At 36.3% G+C, this 19,717-nt stretch overlaps 3 protein-coding genes across 3 annotated transcripts; 1 reads left to right on the top strand and 2 right to left on the bottom strand.

Annotated features, from left to right (window-relative positions):
* Positions 1-4,228: 4,228 nt before the first annotated feature.
* On the bottom strand, positions 4,229-4,873 carry J4E93_008153 (uncharacterized protein; the record flags this gene model as incomplete). Its single annotated transcript, XM_049346055.1, has 2 exons — positions 4,229-4,801; positions 4,868-4,873. 2 exons carry the CDS (start codon positions 4,871-4,873, stop codon positions 4,229-4,231), a joined length of 579 nt encoding a protein of 192 aa, XP_049196988.1.
* Positions 4,874-6,267: 1,394 nt separating this feature from the next.
* Positions 6,268-7,085, bottom strand: J4E93_008152 (uncharacterized protein; the record flags this gene model as incomplete). The annotated part of the gene is made up of 2 exons (XM_049346054.1): positions 6,268-6,980; positions 7,082-7,085. The coding sequence occupies 2 exons, from the start codon at positions 7,083-7,085 to the stop codon at positions 6,268-6,270; spliced, it is 717 nt and encodes a 238-aa protein (XP_049196987.1).
* Positions 7,086-12,562: 5,477 nt separating this feature from the next.
* J4E93_008151 (uncharacterized protein) lies at positions 12,563-12,911 on the top strand (the record flags this gene model as incomplete). Its single annotated transcript, XM_049346053.1, has 2 exons — positions 12,563-12,568; positions 12,708-12,911. The coding sequence occupies 2 exons, from the start codon at positions 12,563-12,565 to the stop codon at positions 12,909-12,911; spliced, it is 210 nt and encodes a 69-aa protein (XP_049196986.1).
* Positions 12,912-19,717: the final 6,806 nt, after the last annotated feature.

Below are 19,717 nucleotides of genomic sequence, written 5' to 3'. Positions count from 1 at the left end.
TTACTAGCGTTTTCTTTATTTACTTATATATTACCTATTATATTATTATTACTTTTAATATCTAGAATCTCTTTTTTTTTACTTACTTTTATTATATACTTAGTGTAAAGTAGAATATCTAGAAGCTTTAATCTTAAGCTTATTACTAAGCTATCTTATAAATAGTAAATATTTAATCTTTTTTACTTAGTAGGTATACTATTCTTCTTATTATCTAAATCTATCTTTATTAGAGTTTTAATTAAGAAACATAGTATTAAAGATTCTAAGCTTATAGTTAATAATATCTCTAGTATTTAAAAGAGTTTATTAAGCCTTTTACTTATATACTATATATATATAGAAGTGTCTATTCTATTAATTAAAGTTATAGTAAATAAGCTCTAATAAGCTATTTATAATAGAGTGCTTATAGTAGTAAACTTAGAGAAGAAAATAAGTTAATATATTTAGATTAAGAAGACTATAGACACTAGAAGTTTTATAGTATTATAATAGAATTTATAAAAAAGTAGAGTTACTCTATTATAGTAATACTACTACGCTATAATATAGTATATAAATTTTCTATATAAATAGCTATATAACTAAAAGAGCTTAGAAGTAATAGGCTTAGTGTACTAGCCTAAGTTTTATAACTATAGATATAGTACTAGCTATTACTATATAATTAAGAAGATAGAAAGTATATATCTAATAATAAATACTCTAAATAATCTTATTAACGTCTTTACCTCTAGTTATTTAGATTACTACCTTAGTAAACCTAACTTTTAACTTTATACTATTTAAGTAAAGTACCTTTATATAGGCTATAGTATCTATACACTAGTTATATATAGTTACTAGTTATATACCTTTACTACTACTATAATAAAACTTTAACGCATTATAACTTAATAACTATAGATCTAATTTAAGAAGTAATTATAGAAATTAAATTACGTAATTTAGAAGAATAATTCTTATACTAATAAATTACTAAAAAGTATAGCATAGAATAAATAACGCTAATAAGATAATATAAATACTAAAATAATAACTATAGCGTACGTAACTAATCTCTCTACCTAGAACGTAAAGCTAAGCTTATATAATATATAGAAATACTTACTAAATAACATTTACTACCTATAAAAATAATAATATAATAGTTTACTAGTTAGTTAGCTAGTAAGCTAGTCTCTAAAAGCTAGGTTTTCTAGTTTATAAGAAAATACCTATCTAAACTTATATTATGCTATATCTTTAGAATAGACTATAAATGTTATAAAGCTAACTTAGAAGCTAAATATAAGTTATATTTTAAGCTTCTATATACTAAAATAATAGAGTATAGAGTATAACCTACTTAGATTTATAATATAGATAAAAAGAGGTTTTAAATTAAATACCTTAGGTAATTAAAACGCGTATTTAATAAGATATTAAATAAGTAAAAAGAGGTTAGAGTATACTTTTAAGATAGTAATACTTAATAAATTACTATATTAGTATACGTTTACGCTAATAGTATAGCCTTAAGTTTATTTTTTATTTTCTAATTAGACGCTAAAACTTTATAAGCTTTATAGGTTAACGCTATTAACGCTAAAAAGTACTTAGTTTTTATAGTATTCTCTTTAATAGACTAGATAAATAATAATATAGAGCTTATCTAGCTTAAAAAGGTATTTATAAAAGAGATAAAGCGTTTAGAAGTTAATAGGTACTAATTACTTATTCTTAATAGCTATAGATTTTATATTACTATAGACTTTATTAATTTCTATAATAATAATAAGATTCTTTTTACTATCTTTCTTTTTTACGCTATTTATACGCTTTAACCTCTAGATATATTATTATTTAAACCTCTTTTAAATGTCTACTTAAATAAGCTTATAAAGTACCTTTAGAATAGCTAGAGACTACTTCTAATAGTAAAAAAAGACTTCTTTTATCTTTTCTAAAGCGTCTAGTATACTACTTTTAAGTCTTTAATAATTATAAAGTTCTTTAAAGCTATAGGTATTTACCTTTCTAATACTAAGGTTATACTTAGAAGATTTATTAAAAAGAGCTATAATTTAGATTATAGCTTATCTTTATACTTTTCTAAAGAAGACTAGATTAAAATAAAGAGTATAATATAGTATTAGGTAAAAGATTAATATAATAAGAAGGTTAAAAAGCTTTACTAAAGTTTTTATTATATCTTTATCTAAGTAAGCCTTCTTAGGTATAAAGTAAGAGACCTCTAGTAGACTATAAGTATTAGAAATAGATAGAAAAAGAAGTTCTATACTCTATAACTTAATAATTCTTATAAGTATAATAGTAGAGCTATTTTCTAGTTTTCTAAGAAGGTTTATTAAGCTTAGAATAATAAGGTAGCTTAATAATAATAACTATAACTTAAAAAAGTATAAAAAGTAAAGAAAGCTTAGAAAAAAAAGTAATTATAACTAAATAAGCTTTAGAAAGCTAAATAAAAGTATATTAAAAGAGAGAGGCTTAAGAAGGTAAAAGAGAAGAAGTAAGAGAAAGAGTAGACTAAAAAAAAGTATTAAAAAGTAGCTTATAATACTTAAAAAGCTATATAATAGTTCTAAAATAGTAAGTATAAAGCCTTATAAAGCTTCTCTTAAAAGTAGAAGTATTAAAAAGATATTAGTAATACTATATAATATATATAAAGTAAAGTAGCTATACTAGCTATTCTAACTTAGATAACCTACTATAGCTATATAACTAAGTTACTAAGTAAATATAAGTAGCGCAACTTTATTATAATAATATAATTACTATAACCTTATAAAATCTTATAATAATAGCTATTATAGGTAGCTCTATAGCCTTATTTATATAATTATCTAATATTATTAAATAGCTTATTTAGCGACCTAGCTTATCTTACGTATAGATATAGTATAAGATTATAATATATATTTTATACTCTACGTTCTAGGTAGAAAATAGTAAATAGTAGAAAGGTATCTAATATATAACGTAGCTAAGATAGCGCGTATATACTTCTAAAATTATAGTTTATATAATAAAGTACTACACTAAACGTTTTAAAGTTTTATTTTCTTATAGAGCTAAAATTCTTAGCTATTATAAATAGCTATAGTTTAGAAGTGTATTAGATTTATATTCTATTATTATAGTTATAGGTTTTAGACTCTTTTCTATTAAGTATTAGACTACTAATAGAGCGTACTAGTAATCTAATCTAATTTATAGATATTAATGCTAAGCCTCTACGTCTAGAGCTTAATCTAGGCTAAGTAGAGTAACTACCTATAGCTCTATAGTATAGGTTATATACCTACTACTAATCTAAAACTCTTTAATCTTAAGAGTAGATATCTATTCTAGCTTTAGCCTATTTCTATATATTTAGAAGATAAGCTTATCTATCTATAGTAGAAGTGTAGCTACGTAATTAGACTACTATAAAGCCTTTATACTTATAGTATTATATAATTATAATATCTAAGCTAGATATTATAGTAGTCTTAAGATTTTAGCGCAATTAATAGATAGTGTAGCTTTAGGTAAGCTATCTTTTCTAGTAAGGCTAATAATATAAAATAGTATATAAACCGCTTATATTAGTATTAATAGTATACCTATCTTCTTTACCTTAACTTATATTCTTTAGATTACTCTATCTATTATATCTCTAACCTTCTTTTTAAAATTTCTACACTTATTATAAGAATAATATATAAAGTAAACTTACGTAATTTTGTACCTAGAGAGATCTACTATTATATCTAGAATTATTAAAATAGGTACAATTAGATCTAATTTAAAGAAGAACTTTTCTATAATAGTAAAGTTAGTAAGAAGTTATTATCTATATTATTAGATAAATACTAGCTGTATTAGTTATAGTCTTGTGTATAATATGTAATTCTCTCTCTTTAGTAAGAAAACTTAAGAAGAATATTAGGTAAAGAAGCACAAAAGTAGAGACGTAGGTATTATTAAGGTAATCTATTGCACGTAACATACGTGCTAGTTATAGCTACTCTACTCCGCGTAGTGTCTTAACTTAGAATATAGCGTATAAGCAGACGCTTTAATTAGTAGATTAAAGCGGCTGTCTTATTAGCTACGGTAATAACGTAATTACTATTTTCTGTCACTTCTCTAAAGTTAGAGACTAGAGCGTCTTTATTCTGCTGAAAATTAGCTCGGATTTAATATAATACATCTTATAACTACGAGGTTGTAATTAGAAGATGGATTTCACGTGATCCTCAAGGGGCTGCTGATCCGCTAGGTCCCGCGCTACCTGCTCGACCTCCGCCAATACGCGCAGAATGTTCGCCCCCGCCACCCCACGCACGTCGGCAACCGACACGCCTCTGCGCAACAACTCCTTAATCAACGCCGGATAGGTCCCAACATCCTCAAGCCCAACTGGACCACTATCAAAGCCCATTCCGTCGAAATCCGCGCCAATGCCCACGTGCTCGAAGCCAATCAAGTCGCCCAAAAAGACGATGTGGTCGGCGACGTCCTTGAGCGTAGCTTGGGCGCTGCACGTCACGAAACCGGGGAAGAAATTCACCATTATGATGCCGCGTTTCTCCTTCAGCATCAACAGTTCTTCGTCAGCGACATTGCGCGGATGATCGCAGAGTGTGCGCGCTGCCGAATGTGTGTAGATGACAGGTGCGCGCGACGCGTTGAATGCGTCGCGTTGTGTGGCCACTGAAGTGTGCGACAGATCAACCATGAGGCCAAGCCTGTTCATCTCAAGCACAACATCGCGTCCTGCATCCGATAGGCCGTTGTTCAGTGGCTCCGACGGACTGCAGCTATCGGCGTAGGCATTGTGGCAGCTATGTGTTAGAGTCACATAACGTACGCCCATCTGGTGCATCAACCGCAGAAAGGAACCGCTGTTGGCTACCTGATGCAAGCCCTCGACGCCCATGAGACTGGATATGCTGGATGCTTTCGATTTTGCAAACTGCGCCCATACCTCTGCAGCCGATGTCGCGCGCTGCAGCCGTGTTGGGTATGCGTCGATGAGTCGGTTGATCAGGTCGATCTGCTGCAGCGTTTGGTGCATCGACTCGTAGTATGTTCCCTGGTCGTTGACATCGCCTCCATCACGAGGACATTCGACGTAGGCGCTCCAGAATTGGGCTCCCAGGCCACTCCGTTTCAACTTGGGAAAGTCGACTTGCCCGACTAGATCCGCCGTGTCGCTGAAATTGGAGCCGTAAATGTGGTTGTAGTAAAAGGCGCGGATGAAGATTGGGAAGTCATTGTGTCCATCTGCATAGTTTCATTGTTTAGTACATCGGCTTACAAGGAGACAAGGTATTATCGCTTACCAATCAGTGGAACTTCGCTAAGGACCTGATCAACGAGATTGGTGGGATTCGAGCGACAAGTTTTTACGGCCGTCAGTGCAGTGAGGAGGAGCGCCAGCAAAGCCAAGATGCCAAATCTGGTTCGTGTCGATTTCCTCCGCTCTAGCACCTCGGGAGATACTAATTGCTCGTTCTTCTCCATCTTCTCGAATCAGGAATGCGTGATCTAACTAAAAATCCTGAAGAAAGTCGATTCTAACATTTTAATACAACATGAATCATGTCTAAGCTAGAAAACGCTTCTCGGTCGCCGGCCCTTGACAAGGATGTTCTGCATAACAACTCCATCAGGGTGTTCATGTTACTAAGCATGTCGATCGAAGGAACGGCAATCTTCACCCAGGAAACATTTGATATACGCAAATGTTCCTAGCTTTCGCGTGTTGGTGATGAAGGCTCAGGAGCTGAAGAAGATTCTCAGGTGACCGTCCCAGGTACTCTGCGCCTCACCCGTATCTTCGCGTCCATGTTGGGTCCATTCTGTACCTCTATGCACATATTTGGAGGCCGCGTCTTCACGACACCTTCCCATTCCATGTCGTACTCATGGAGCAGCTTTGCAAAAATGAGCTTCACCAATCTGACCGTATAGAATCGGCCTGGACAGGCGTGTCGACCGTAGCCAAATCTGCGGCACGTCAGTACAGCGTTCTATCTGCACAGTCTCGCCACGGGGAGGCTTACGTGAGAAAAGTCTTATCCACTGTAGATGCATTGACCTCCTTGCCGTCGGCCGGATTTGCAAACCTGAACCCCCGGAAGGTGAGCGGGTCTTGGTAATTCTCGGGATCACGTTGAATGGCTTGGATTGGAAAGGCGAAACGAGAACCCGCGGGAAGTGTGTAGCCATCAGAGAAGCTGTGGGGCTTGTTCATCACGGCTCGCGTCACCGATACTGATGTGGCATTAGCACTGAATATGGCTGAGTTGCGAAGCACTTACCAACACCAGTGGGATATAGACGCATCGTCTCGCGCACAAAACTCTCCATGAGCGGCAGCCGCGATACGAAGCTAGCTGTAAACCCACCCGTCTCTTCGAGCGTGCGAGAGATTTCATCTCTTAGTGGCTCGAGGTATTCCGGGCTCATCAAGATCTGGTAGATCATCTGCACGACCAGACCTCCAGGCGCGCTGCTTCCAGCGAACATGAGGTGCATCAACTGCTTCGCCATTCGACCCTGGTTTGACTCAACCTCATCTCCATCCGCAAGTTCGAGCATCCACTTTACGGCATCGTTGCGATCTTTAGGTTGGCTCCGCACCTTTTCGATCTGGGGAAGTAGGAACTTGATGCAACGCGAGAGGTGCACTCGATGTTTGGCTGCAGTGAGCCATGCCACCAGGTTTCTGAATGGTCCAAGGGCAATGCCGTTGACCATGATAGCACTAATGAAAAGAGTCCGGTTGAACGATTGCGATTCCTTGATGAAGGTCTTGTCGCGCGCGAGCTCTTCGCCAAGTAGTATACGACAGGTGATGCGATGTGCCATTTCCGTAAACGCGGGGAAAACTCGGACTGTTTTCCATTCATCCCTAACGTCCAGCTCGGCTGCAAATACGTATTCGCATTCGGCTTCCATAGTTTCCACAAGAGATGCTGTAATTCGTTAGGAGACGTGGTGAGGTATTCATGCAAACGTGAACGTACGCAATTGAGGATTGAGGTACTGTTTGACAGCATCAGGCATCATTTTCGACGCATATACATCGCCAGCAGAGACGTGGACATTGAAGGCCTCACTGAAACATTGCGCAAAGCTGAGATTGTCTTCATCTGCTTTGCGAACATCATCAAGATACTCGGGAGGCATGAGAAGGTAATCCCACCCAAAGACCTTGCTGATGAATGGCTTTCCCAGCCCTTTGTGAAACTGCGCCACGGATTAGCTCCATGTAGCATAGCGAGAATAAAGGCTCTCACCTTTCGGTATCCACGTTCGGCCCATTTGTCCATCTCAAATCGCATAGGCACCTGACCTGGGATGAGCGACCACCATCGTGATTTGCCGAATCTAGTGGCGTTGTAGGGTGATCTGCGGGATAGGCAAAAGGCAACGATGAGGACCGGGAGGACAATCGGCAGGATTTGAGACACTAGCTGCCGCGTCTCCAGCTCAATTTCCACCGGGGTTGTGATGTTGTCTGTGACATCCATATTGTTGTTGGCTAACATTCATGTAAGACATTGATGGTGATCTGAAATAGTCACACAGTAAATCCAGTCGGCGACCGACACGTCTGAAAGTTGCATGTCCGCAAGTCGGCGACCTACCTTTTCTCAACCACCTCTCATACACGCAATTACAACGAGTTACAGAAACATGACAAATTTCTCAATGCATAATAGAACTGGGGCATCCAAAGTCTTTTTCTTTCTCACTTGGAGACAATCATAATCCTAGCGATGGATCCGCAAGACATCCCCCTGAAGCCCACGTACGGTACCTCCATTCCGCACCTACTTCTCATTTTCGCGCAGCTCTTCTTTCTATGTAGCCCACCCTTTCCTCACCGCAGACCGCTCGCTATAATTACACTCGCAGCCCTCGGTCTCTGGGCCCAACTAAGTCCTTGGACACACAATCCCGGCGCTGCCAACTTTGCCGCCCTCGCATGGCCCCACTGGCTCGCCACTATCGAGAAATTTCTGAATCACAAGCCCAGTCCAGAATCTGCGCTTTGGCCCGTGGATAAACCTCCTGGTGTTGCGTTGACATGGCCGGCATTTGAGTGGCGAAAGCTAAAGTGGGCAGTCTCACTGATTCTCAATTTGCGGGGCATCAGGTATAACTTCCAAGTCAAGAACGTACCTAGGACAAGGTTCTGGTCGAGCAAGCGACATGATACATTGAGGTTTTTGGCGTGGCAGGTCGTCGAATTGGGTTTGTTCATGCTTATGGGCGACTTGGTGGCCCAGTTAAGCATCAAGCTGTTCTTCGCTTCTCGTGGAACGGACAGTATGAAGCTTACGATACGGGATCCAGATTGGAGAGCGAGCTTTGGAAAGGCTCTGGTATTTGGTGCGGGGCCGTACTTTTTCATCAATATGCAGTATATCCTAGTTTCCATCATCTGTGTTGGTTTGCAGATTAACAAGGCAGAGGTGAGTGATACCTTCCCTTCTGGTCTACTTAGATTACATCGCAGTATCATCTAACCTGTGGTTTACAGGACTGGCCCCCTCTTTTTGCCCGCCTAGCGGAAGCGACGACAGTGCGCGCATTCTGGGGAAAATTCTGGCACCAAATGATCCGCAAGGTGAGCTAACACTCATGGCTTTTTCTTGTCAAACGGGCGCTGACGACTTATCAAAAGCCGCTGTCTGGCCTCACCGGCTCTCTCGTCGATGCCTTGGGCATCAAGCGCGGAACGAACACTTCCTCGTACACTCAGCTTTGGATCTCATTCGCCATCTCTGGTGTCATGCATGCGGCCTCAATGACCTTGATGCCATGCCCAGCCAACGTTCCAGAATGGGATCGCTGGCGAGGTCTGCTTCTGTATTTCATTTGGCAGGCCGCGGCTATTACGGCCGAGGATTTCGTAATCTATCTATGGCGAGCTGTATGTGGAGGCGGCCAGGAAAGTCACGTATGGAAGAATGTTGTGGGTTATATTTGGGTTACGTGGTCATTCTGGACATCGTTGCCGTGGGCAGCGGATGTGCTGTTGAAGCTAAGAATAGGAGAGACCTCACCATTTCCAGGGACAGTGTGGGGCCCATTTGTGGAGCGGATGTTGTCTTAGTTAGATCTGTCAAGCAAGCAAAGTAATGTGTCAAATTTACTATACCTTCGGATGCTCAAAGAAATGGGAGGATGCTCGTCTTGGTAGCATGCATTTTCTTAGCTGAAGTTTGCAGCCCTGTGGCTTGGTCCAGGGGCATATGGCCGATTCGAAAGAACTGCTTACACTACTGCTTGGATATCAAAGAACGATAGTTTAGAATCATCTACGTGCCACCTTTGGCATTAAGTGAAGTAGATATAGACATAATAATACACCATATCCCATCAATAGTGTTCGATTTCTGGATTCGACTATCACGTGTAGTCGTCGGCCTTATTCGAAGTACTATACTCGATGCCTCAGAAGGATATGTTTTTGATTGAATCCATAGCATACTAATTCCCAGATCGTCCAATGCCAACAGGTTATCATCATTTGGACTGACATCCTTGCCCAAAAGTCGACTACAGCCACACCCAACAGCTAGTTTCCCCAGTAGTCGCCCAGAAACATGAAACCATCCAACACCAAATCAGTTCCCGCCAAACACCAAACACCTCACTTCAATACTCTCCCGTCTCGGCGCATCAGGCTTCGTTTCCGGGTGCTCAAACGCACAGTGCGGGCAAACTGCAACAAAAGAACAACGTCAACAACCATCGTCACAACGTTACATCAACATACACAAGAACCACACTTACGTTTCGCGGGCACATCCGGCGCGCTATCATAAATCTTGATCAACAGCGCTTCATCGCAGCGTTGTCCACCAAGGTAATACCACTTCTGTCCTTCACCGTAGCTGATGTTGTACGTCGAACCCAGTTCTTCCCATTGGTGCTTCCATAGGTCTGTCGCGTGCAAGTTTTCTGGACGCAAGGATTTGCCGTCCATGGTTGCGAGGGGCCAGTCTTGTACGGGGCCGTTGATGGGTCGCCAGACGCTGTGTGTGTGTGTTAGTACGGATCATGCTGGCATTTGCTGTGTGGAGAAAGGTTTGGCGGCGCTTACTTTATGATTCTGAACCGGCCTTTGAGAAGTTGTTCGGCTTCTTCGCCGGCATATTGACGGGCACGCCGGATAGCGCCTTTGGGTGTTCTGTCGCCGCGTCAGCTTCATTGGTCTAGACGCCCGAGGCAGTACTAGACATACTGATCGCAATGCACCTGAGCCAGTATTAGCATGTTCTTCCTACTATCAACAAAGAACATCACGTACCGTACGTCCCGGCTGCTGCTTCCCTGGGCTCCCGAAGAACCCTTCACTCGGATCGCGTTTGCGAATGGAGTGATTGAAAATGATGACCTTGTCCGCCCCCGTTTTCCGTTTGACGAGCGCTTCAACCGCAGGATAGTATTCCTTTTCGATTGTTGCGACGTCAATGTCGCGAATCGCTTGCAGTAGCTCTGGGCATCCGCCATCGGCATCATCAACAAAGGTGAAGGCGTGGTCATCCAGCGTAAAGTCGTCTCTGCGCGACCGACAGTCTTCCACGCTGACTTTGTAGGGAATCCAGTCGTAGTTCTTGGTTTCGAAACCGGGGTCTGGGTTCGTGCGGTAGTAGGGTGCTTCCTGTTTGTCTTGCCAGGGCTCGATATAGAGCATTTCTGCTTCGTATTTGGGCAAGGCGGACATTTTCGTGCGTAATTGGAATCTTTTTGCAATTATCGCAATGGATGGCTTGTAGGGTACACATGTTCTTCACGGCTCCAGTCGTGCACATATAAAGCATCAACATGTGTCGGTGTCCGTGGACGCGGGATCTGACCAATATAATCATCTGGTGCTTGCAGCCGATATGCCCAGACGCTTGTCATTGATGGTATGCTCGTCTAAGCCTTCCAAACAGATCTTTTCTTAATGCATGAGGCCAGCTCACTGCGTCAAATCGTTACAAGGATGTAGCGATGTAAAAGTAAGACTGGCGTCTTAGACCGGCAGTCACTCGGTACCCGATCCCAGACGCGCCAACGAAGTCAGCTCCGCCGTATATCCCATTTTTTCGCCATCGTTTGTCAAAACAATACACCTACTCGTTTTCTTGACGCAAGGACATACGCAGCCAAACACCATGGAAGCCATGTCATGGTCCGATAACAGCACGCAAGCGGATACCACCTCTCCCACCTACCCATCAACCCATGGCTATTTCCCTGCATCCTCCAATATCTGGAACCCCCTAGTTGCCAGCCTATGCACCATCGCAATCCTCCTTTTCAGCCTCGGCCTGTTCTACGACCACCTCGAGCGGCGCGGAAGCAAGCATGTCATTCTCGGCGACTGCGGATGGTGGCTGCGCCGCACCATGATGACAAAATTCAATCTCGACCCCAACAATGTCGTCTTCGATGGCTACAAAAAGGTACACACAAGCCCAACTCCAAAGATATATACCTAAATAGAGAAGCTAAAAAGAAGGGGTTTGTTTGTAGTACACCAAGCAGGACAAGATCTGGGCGACATGGATCAACGACGAGCTGATCCACATTCTTCCACCAAAGTTCTTCGACGACATCAAGAACCAGCCGCTACAGAAACTCTCGTTTCTCAAAGTAGTCGATGAGGTAATGGGATACGGCAACCTGTGGTTGATTTGCGAGTCTGAAGCTTACTTAGTCAACAGCATTTCATGTGGAACCTGCACGTCGGCGACATGGTGTGTCAGCGCGACTACGTCAAAGCCGTGAAATCGCAACTAAACTTCAGTCTCCGTACGTATAGGAAACCAAATCCTTTTGAGGCGATATACCGGATACAACGGGCTAACGTTGTTTGCAGCGAGTATGACCGATTACATCGCCGAGCAAACAGACATCGCCATCGCCGAGCGCCTCGCACCGCCCAAAAACACCAGAGGTACGCCAGTCATTCACCCTTTCCCGGCCCTCCAACAAGACAAGACCAAATAAAACTAACACCACCTTCCAGGCTGGAGAAACGTAATGCTCTGGGACGCCACCCTCGACATCATCCACCGCGTCACCGCCGCCGTCATGGTCGGCCCCGAGCTCGCCGCCAATCCAGACTACATCCACCACGCACGCGGCTACACCGAGGAAGTCACATCCTGGAACGCGCCGCTCTTCGCCATGCCCGCGTTCCTTCGTGTACCCTTTTGGTGGGTGTCCAGCGGGGGTCGCAAGATCCGCGCGCACCAGCGACACGTACAGCGATTCGTGTATCCGGAGCTGCGCAAGCGGCAAGCAGCGGGCTACGAGGCGAAGAATTTTTCGATGCTGGATGGGTTGCTGAAGAGCGCGAAAGATGGGACCGAGGCGTCGTATGCGCGAATTGTGAATCAAGAGCTATTTTTGACGTTTGCGGCTGCGGGATTGTTTTCGGTGGTTGTGTGCCAGTTGATTCTGTCGGTGCTGGGACGTCCGGAGTACATGGAGCCGCTGCGGGAGGAGATTGAGAAGGCGGTGCGTGAGTGTGGGGGTTGGAATAAGGATGCGTGTGCGCGGATGCCGAAGCTGGATAGCTTTTTGAGGGAGACGCTGAGGTTGAGTCCTCCGACTGCGCGTAAGTCGTACTTTGGATGTGGATCGAGACTGGGAATCAGTATGCTGACAAAGGTTTTTCAGTCACATTGCAGCGCAAGGTCGATGCGGATATACCATTGTCGAATGGCGAAGTCATCAAAGCGGGCACGCTCATCGGATTCCCGACGTTGGCTATCCAGCGAGATGAAGAATACTATGAGCGGCCATTGGAGTTTGATGCATATCGGTTCTACAATGCCGAGACCAACACTGTCAAGGCCAAGTCAGTTACACAGAGCCGAACCTATCTCCCGTAAGTTATAGCCCAAGATTTTCTGTTTGACATGGGCTAATCGAATGGCATCCAGCTTTGGCTACGGCACGCAAACATGCCCTGGAAGATTTCTCGCAACTGAAACTTCAAAGATTGTCTTTGCAAAGTTCCTGGTCGACTACGAGATGCGCTTCACCCCGAAACGCACCGGCAAGCCTGTGGATTGGCCAATTGGGGGGCAGATCATGCCAAGCATTGACGTCTATGTATCTTTCAGGCTGCGGAATCGGTAGTTGCGCATCGCGACAGCTGACGGGTTTGGTCGGTAGAGCGAATTCGCAGTGCGAAATTGCTGCTTGGCGGATAATAGCAACCTATCTAGCCATAGCTTTGTGTGATCCCCGCCTGTGTATATACTAAGCTAGGCACTACTGTATCTATGCGCGAAATAAGCTAGGTTAAGTAATAAGCTACTCTAACAACATAAGTAAACTAAAAAAATAAGGCTATAGAACTATAGTAAATAGAGATAATATTATAATAACTTTATATTATACTAAATATATACTTATAAATAATTTATACTACTTAGAATATTTTCTAGATCTCTAGATTAATTATATTTTAGTCTTTTATACTAAAGTATTTATAGTAGTACTACTAGCTACTATATAAGTTATACTAATAATAGTATATTTCTAATACTTTTTAGAAGGCTTAAAGACTTATAAAACTTTATACTTACTCTTTTAGAGTAGTTATATAGCTTTTTAAGTATTATAAAAAGCTTTTTAGCACTTTTTATTAGCTTCTTTTATAGTCTACTTCTTTTTTTATACTTTTTTAAGTTTTTTTCTTTTAGTATACTTTTTTTAAGCTAGCTAAAGCTTATAAAGGTAAGTTTTTTTCTTAAGCTTATTTTTTTTATTTTTTTATAGTTATAGTTACTATACTTACTACTATTATAAAGTTTTATTTTTATAAGCTTACTAGACTTTCTTAGATAACTAGAAAATAGCTCTAGTATAGTACTTTTTAGAGTTATTAAGATAGAAAGTAAAGCTTTTCTTTTATTACTTTTTTTTAACTATAAAAGTATCTTTAAGACCTTTAATCTTTTTATAAAAAATACTATTTTAAGCTAAAATATAGTATAAACTTTAGTAAAGCTTCTTAATATTTTTACTACTTTAATCTTTTACTATATAACGTATAATAGACTTAAGTTTAAGCTAGTTATCTCTACTAAGGTAAGAAGTAGAGCTTTTATCTAAACTAAATATCTTCTTATAGAACTTCTTAAGTATAATATTAGCGCTAGATAGGTAAATACTAGTAGCTTTAAAAGATTTTCTAATAGTTTAAGGCTTAAAAGAAGTACTCTAGGTATACTAAAAAAGTAGAAAGAAGTCTTCTTTTATTACTAGAAGAATTCTCTAACTTCTCTAAAGGTAGTTTATAAGCTTAGTTAAGTAAGCTTCTAAGAGAGGCTTAAATATTCTAATATTAAGTAGTTAAAGCGTATAGGTTAAGTAAGATAGAAACGTAGCTAATAGAATCTTATTATTTTTATAATAGTTAATAAACTCTATAGTTATATAGAATCTATAGCTATTAAGAATAAGTAATTAGTAACCTAAGTAAGCTTACTGTCTAGTCTCTCTCTTAAATACCTTCTTTAACTAAGTAAGCTCTATATTATTATTTATCTAGCCTAATAGAGATAAGCTTATAAAGACTAAGTACTTTTTACTATTAATAGCGTTTACCTATAAGAATTATAGAGCTCTAGTAGCTAACTAAAAAATAAGTAATAGGCTTAAAGCTATACTATCTGCATAAACGTAAGCTAGAATAGTTACCTACTATATATTACTATCTTAATAAGCTACTCTAACCTCTTTTTTATTATATAATACCTTATTAAATACGCGTTTTAAATATCTAAGTAATCTAATTTAAAACTTTTTTTTATCTATATTATATATATAGGTAGACTCTATATTATATTTCTTTATTTTATTATATAGGTAATTAAAGTATAAGCTATACTTTACCTCTAAATTAGCTTTATAACACTTATAGTCTATTACTATCTACTAATATAATATAAGATAGAAGAAGTTTTTATTTATAAAGCGTATAACCTAGGTTTCTAAAATATTTCTTCTAGCTAAGAATAACGCAAAGTTACGTATTATTAACTTTATAGATAGTAAATATTACTTAGTAAGCCTCTTAATATACTATATAAGCTTCTTCTTATATTATAGATATAAAGTAAGGTAAGTAAGCGTATAGAGCTAGTATTAGTTATAGTGCCTTTAAGTAAGTGTTATTTAATTAACTCTAAACCTTTTTATAACTATAAAGGTTATTCTAAAATAATCTAAGAGTTAGTTCTTAGAGAGTAAGTAAGTAAGGTAGAATAGGTTAGTGTACTAGTACGTTTAGTAGAATAATGTAATAGTATAAGAGTATAATAGTATATTTAGTAGAATAATGTAATATTATAAGAGGTTAAGAAAGAAGTATAATTCTTAGATTAAATACTAGAGTCTTATATAAAGTTAAATACACTAAACTATAAGAGTTCTATATCTAAGCTATATACTTAATAAGTGTTATACTTATAAATAAGCGTATAAGTAATTATAGATAAGTAGTAATATATCTTACTAGTTATTAGTCTAACTACTTATGCTTATAGATAAGTACTTATATAAAACTAGTATTATTATACTTATAGATAAGTAATTACGTAACTATAGCGTAGTTCTTGTACTATAACTCTATAACTATACTATACAATTCTTTAAAGTAATTACGCTAACGCCTAGGTATTCTTTAGCTTAAATAATAATAGTAACTTTATAGTATAAGAAATTATCTCTAGCTTTATATAACTCTAAATATTTAACTACTTCTTAGATTAGACTTATAGTAGTAAAGTTATAATATATTAAAGTTATAAGAATAATATTATAGGTAGCTTATTACTTAACCTAGCTTATTTCGCGTATAGATATAGTAGGTCTAAATTGCGTTTAGATAATAATAGATATACAATATAATATAATTAAATTATATTAAGTACCTATTCTAATAGAGATACTAATCTCTCTACTATAGTAGATATAGTGTAACTAGACTATAGCTATATAGAGCTGTAGTAGATAAGTATACTACGCTAGCGTAATATTATCTAGATAAGAGAAACTAGTGCTATATAGCGTTCTAAAGCTACTTATTTAATATAATTTTAATTTACTTAGTATAATTCTTATACACTAGGTTAGAGCGCTATTAATTACTACTTCTAAAGTTAATAAGGCTAGTAAAGTTAGAATAGAAGAGGTTCTCTACTTATACTCTATTAGTTCTTTAGTTCTTAGTAGTATAGTTTTATACGTGCCTCTATAGATCTTATCTATATTTATAGTAGATAAGGCGCGCCTTATCTACACTATTAAGCTATAGTAGTAGACTATTAGTAAGCTAAGTCTTAGGCTATAAGCTATAGATAGAGTGTTTACCTGCTATACAGCTATAATCTATAAGGTAGAATCTACTTTATATTATAAGTAAAAAGAAGTCTACTAATAAGTATGTATTTGTTCTATATATAAAAGAAGAAAGATAAAAGAAGAAAGATTTATAATAAGTAGACTTACTAAGCTAAGCGTATAACTATATACGCTATCTATATACTAAAAAGATAGAGTATAAGATAATAAAGCTAAGTGTTATCTTACGTAGTTAATACTTAAGCCTATATAATTACTTCTATAATTACTTACTAAGGTAAAGCCTTAGCTTTTATAGTACTAGTCTATAATAAGATTCTTTTTACGCGTATAACTTACCTTTTATAGACCTTATACTTTACTACTTTAGTTAGCGCTAAGTTATACGTTATATAACTAGAACTATCTACTTAATATAGCGTAGTCTTTTATAATACTTCTCTTCTAAGAATTATATATAATATATTATTATAAGAGAGTATTTATAATATAACGTTAGAGTTTATAGTAAATCTAACTTCTATATATATATATTAATTATTATTTAACTACTCTAATAGTAAATAAGGCCTCTTGTATAGATCTAGCTATTATTATTTAACTACTTCTTATAGTAAGAGAGGGTTTTAGCGCTTTCTTCTAGGTATATAAGGCTAGCTTCTCTCTCTTAACTTATTTTTTTTTTATACTAACTTCTTTACTTCTTATTAAAACCTCTTATATAATAACCTAATAATAGCTACTTCTACTTATAGTATTTAGGCTGCTAATAGTTCTAACTACTTTACTTTTACTACTAGTAGTTAGACTAATAGCTTATACGCTAACGCTGTAACTAACCTCTAGAATATTACTTATTACCTACTTACTTGCAACTATTCTAATACTATAATTATAGTTATTAATATATAAGGTAGTATTAATATAAATAACTACTCTATCTAGTATATTCTTAATAGAAAGATTACTAATAAGCTTTATTATGTGCTTATAATAGCTTCTATATATTTCTCTTAACTTCTCTTTTACTTTACTAACTATCTAATAAGCTTCTATCTACTATATTACTAAGTTTTTTCTCTATTCTATCTAGAACTTACTATATAACGTCTATTAGAGTCTAGGTAATAGTAAGTACTTCTCTATTATTACTTATAGCACTATCTATACTTACTAAATTCTTACTAAATATAACTTATATATTAAGACTTTTATTATCTATATCTATAGTGTTCTTAACTCTACTAGCTACTCTAATAACTACGCTTATACTATATATAGTGCTAAAGCCTTTACTACTTTTACTAGTTATATCTCTATTTCTAGAGAGTAGAATAGTACCTATTCTAACTATATCTAGACTAAGTATAGTGCGTACTATAGTCTTATTAGTTAAGAAGCGCCTAATAGTAAAGAAGAAGCTCTTTCTAGTTCTTATTCTTATATAAGTAGTTAGGTAATTTATACTCTCTCTACTAAGAAAGAGTTTATTAATATAGATAACTAAGTTTTTACTACTAGTAGTTCTATCTTCTCTAAAGAGAACTAAAGAGTAACTATATAGCTTATATATAAGTTAGCTAGAACTATAAAGTAGTAGTGTTAGCTAGATTTTATTCTAGTTTCTATATAGCTTCTTAAAATCTATTTTATTTTATAAGATATTACTTAGTTTCTTAATATATTCTCTTACTTATAATACTCTCTATTTACTATTTAAGATATTTCTCTTATTTATCTTTATTTTATATAATAACTACTATAGAATTTAGATTATTAGTCTATTATAAGAGTAGAGAATTAGTAGTAGCTAGTCTAATCTTATTAATATAGAATAACTTAGTTTTCTAGAGAATAGCTAACTCTACTTAGTAAGAGTCTTATACGCGTAATACTTAGTACTTCTTACTCTTCTAGTCTAGCTTCTTACTAGCTCTTATAGTACGTATGTCTTATAGATTAAGCTAAACCTAATCTCTAACTTTATAAGTAGAAGTAGGTTTTCTAGACTTATTTACTTACTTTTTCTATTCTTACTATACGTATAATATAGCTATAATTACCTACTCTATAGTAGAAGTAATTATTTAGATAATATCTTTAGCCTTCTTATATATAAACTTCTTAGCTATCTTACTATTATCTATATATTTCTATTCTCTCTATTAGAAGAAAAGCGTGTTATAGTAACTATATTATAGAAAGAAAAGAGAGATACTAGTAGACGTATTTATATAGAAGTTAAGTATTAGCTTAAGAATTAGATATAGTGTAGCCTAGTTATCTTAGTTATTATTATAAAATATCTATATAACTACTTTAATATTACTATTTACTCTTTTAGTTATACTATTAGTTTATAGATAGTAGGCTATAGATAGGTTTCTTCTTATATTTAATAATCTATAGATATCTCTCTATATAGCGCTTATAAACTAAAAGTTTCTATTAAATATAATAGAGAAAGAAAAGCTATAGTAATAGTATACTTCTTATATAAAGGCCTAGGCTACATTCTAGCTCTCTATCTTCTATATAGGTATTAAGATTATAGCTTTACTAAGATAGTCTTTTACTACTTTTAGATTTAACTTCTCTTCTAAAAGAGAGAGCTCTATAATAAAGTCTACTATTAAGTACTACTACGTATAACTTAGAACTAGTAGAGAGTAAAAGTAACTATATCTTCTATTTCTTTATAGAGTACTTTTTCTATAAAGCTTATAGTTCTATATAAAGTATCTAATATTATTACTTATCTTTAGCTAGTACTATTCTTTTACTATAATTCTATATATCTTTTCTTAATCTAGATAGCCTATTTATAAGAATAGATAAGCTATCTAGATTATACCTATATAAAGTAGTTCTAATTTAGATACCTAGGTTTATGTTCTCTATATAAAGTAGTTATTTAAGTTAATTACGTAGTTTTCTAGAGATATAGCTATCTTTCTAGTTATAAATAGTAAGTATTACCTCTTCTATACAGACTAGAGCACTTTTTAATAAAGATTATTCTTAGCTACTACTATAGCCTAGTAGTTCTATATTAACTTTTATTTATTTAGTAGCTAGAGTAGTGTATCTAAGACTATTAGTGTAACTAGAGAAAGTAATATAGTAACTTATACGCTATCTTATTAGTAAGCTAGAGTTAGTATTATAAACTTTCTACTTATAATTCTATTATTATTCTTATTCTATAGTATATCTTAGTTCTATCTAGAAAGAGCGTTAGCCTATACGTTTTTCTTTTCTAGCCTATACCTAATCTTTATATTTTTAAACTTTAATAGCTTAACTAACTATTATACGTAGC

The sequence above is a fragment of the Alternaria ventricosa genome (assembly GCF_023758065.1).
Source record: "Alternaria ventricosa strain BMP 2768 chromosome Unknown scaffold_15, whole genome shotgun sequence".
NCBI lineage: Eukaryota > Fungi > Ascomycota > Dothideomycetes > Pleosporales > Pleosporaceae > Alternaria > Alternaria ventricosa.
This window is presented reverse-complemented; position numbering and strand designations above follow the sequence as displayed.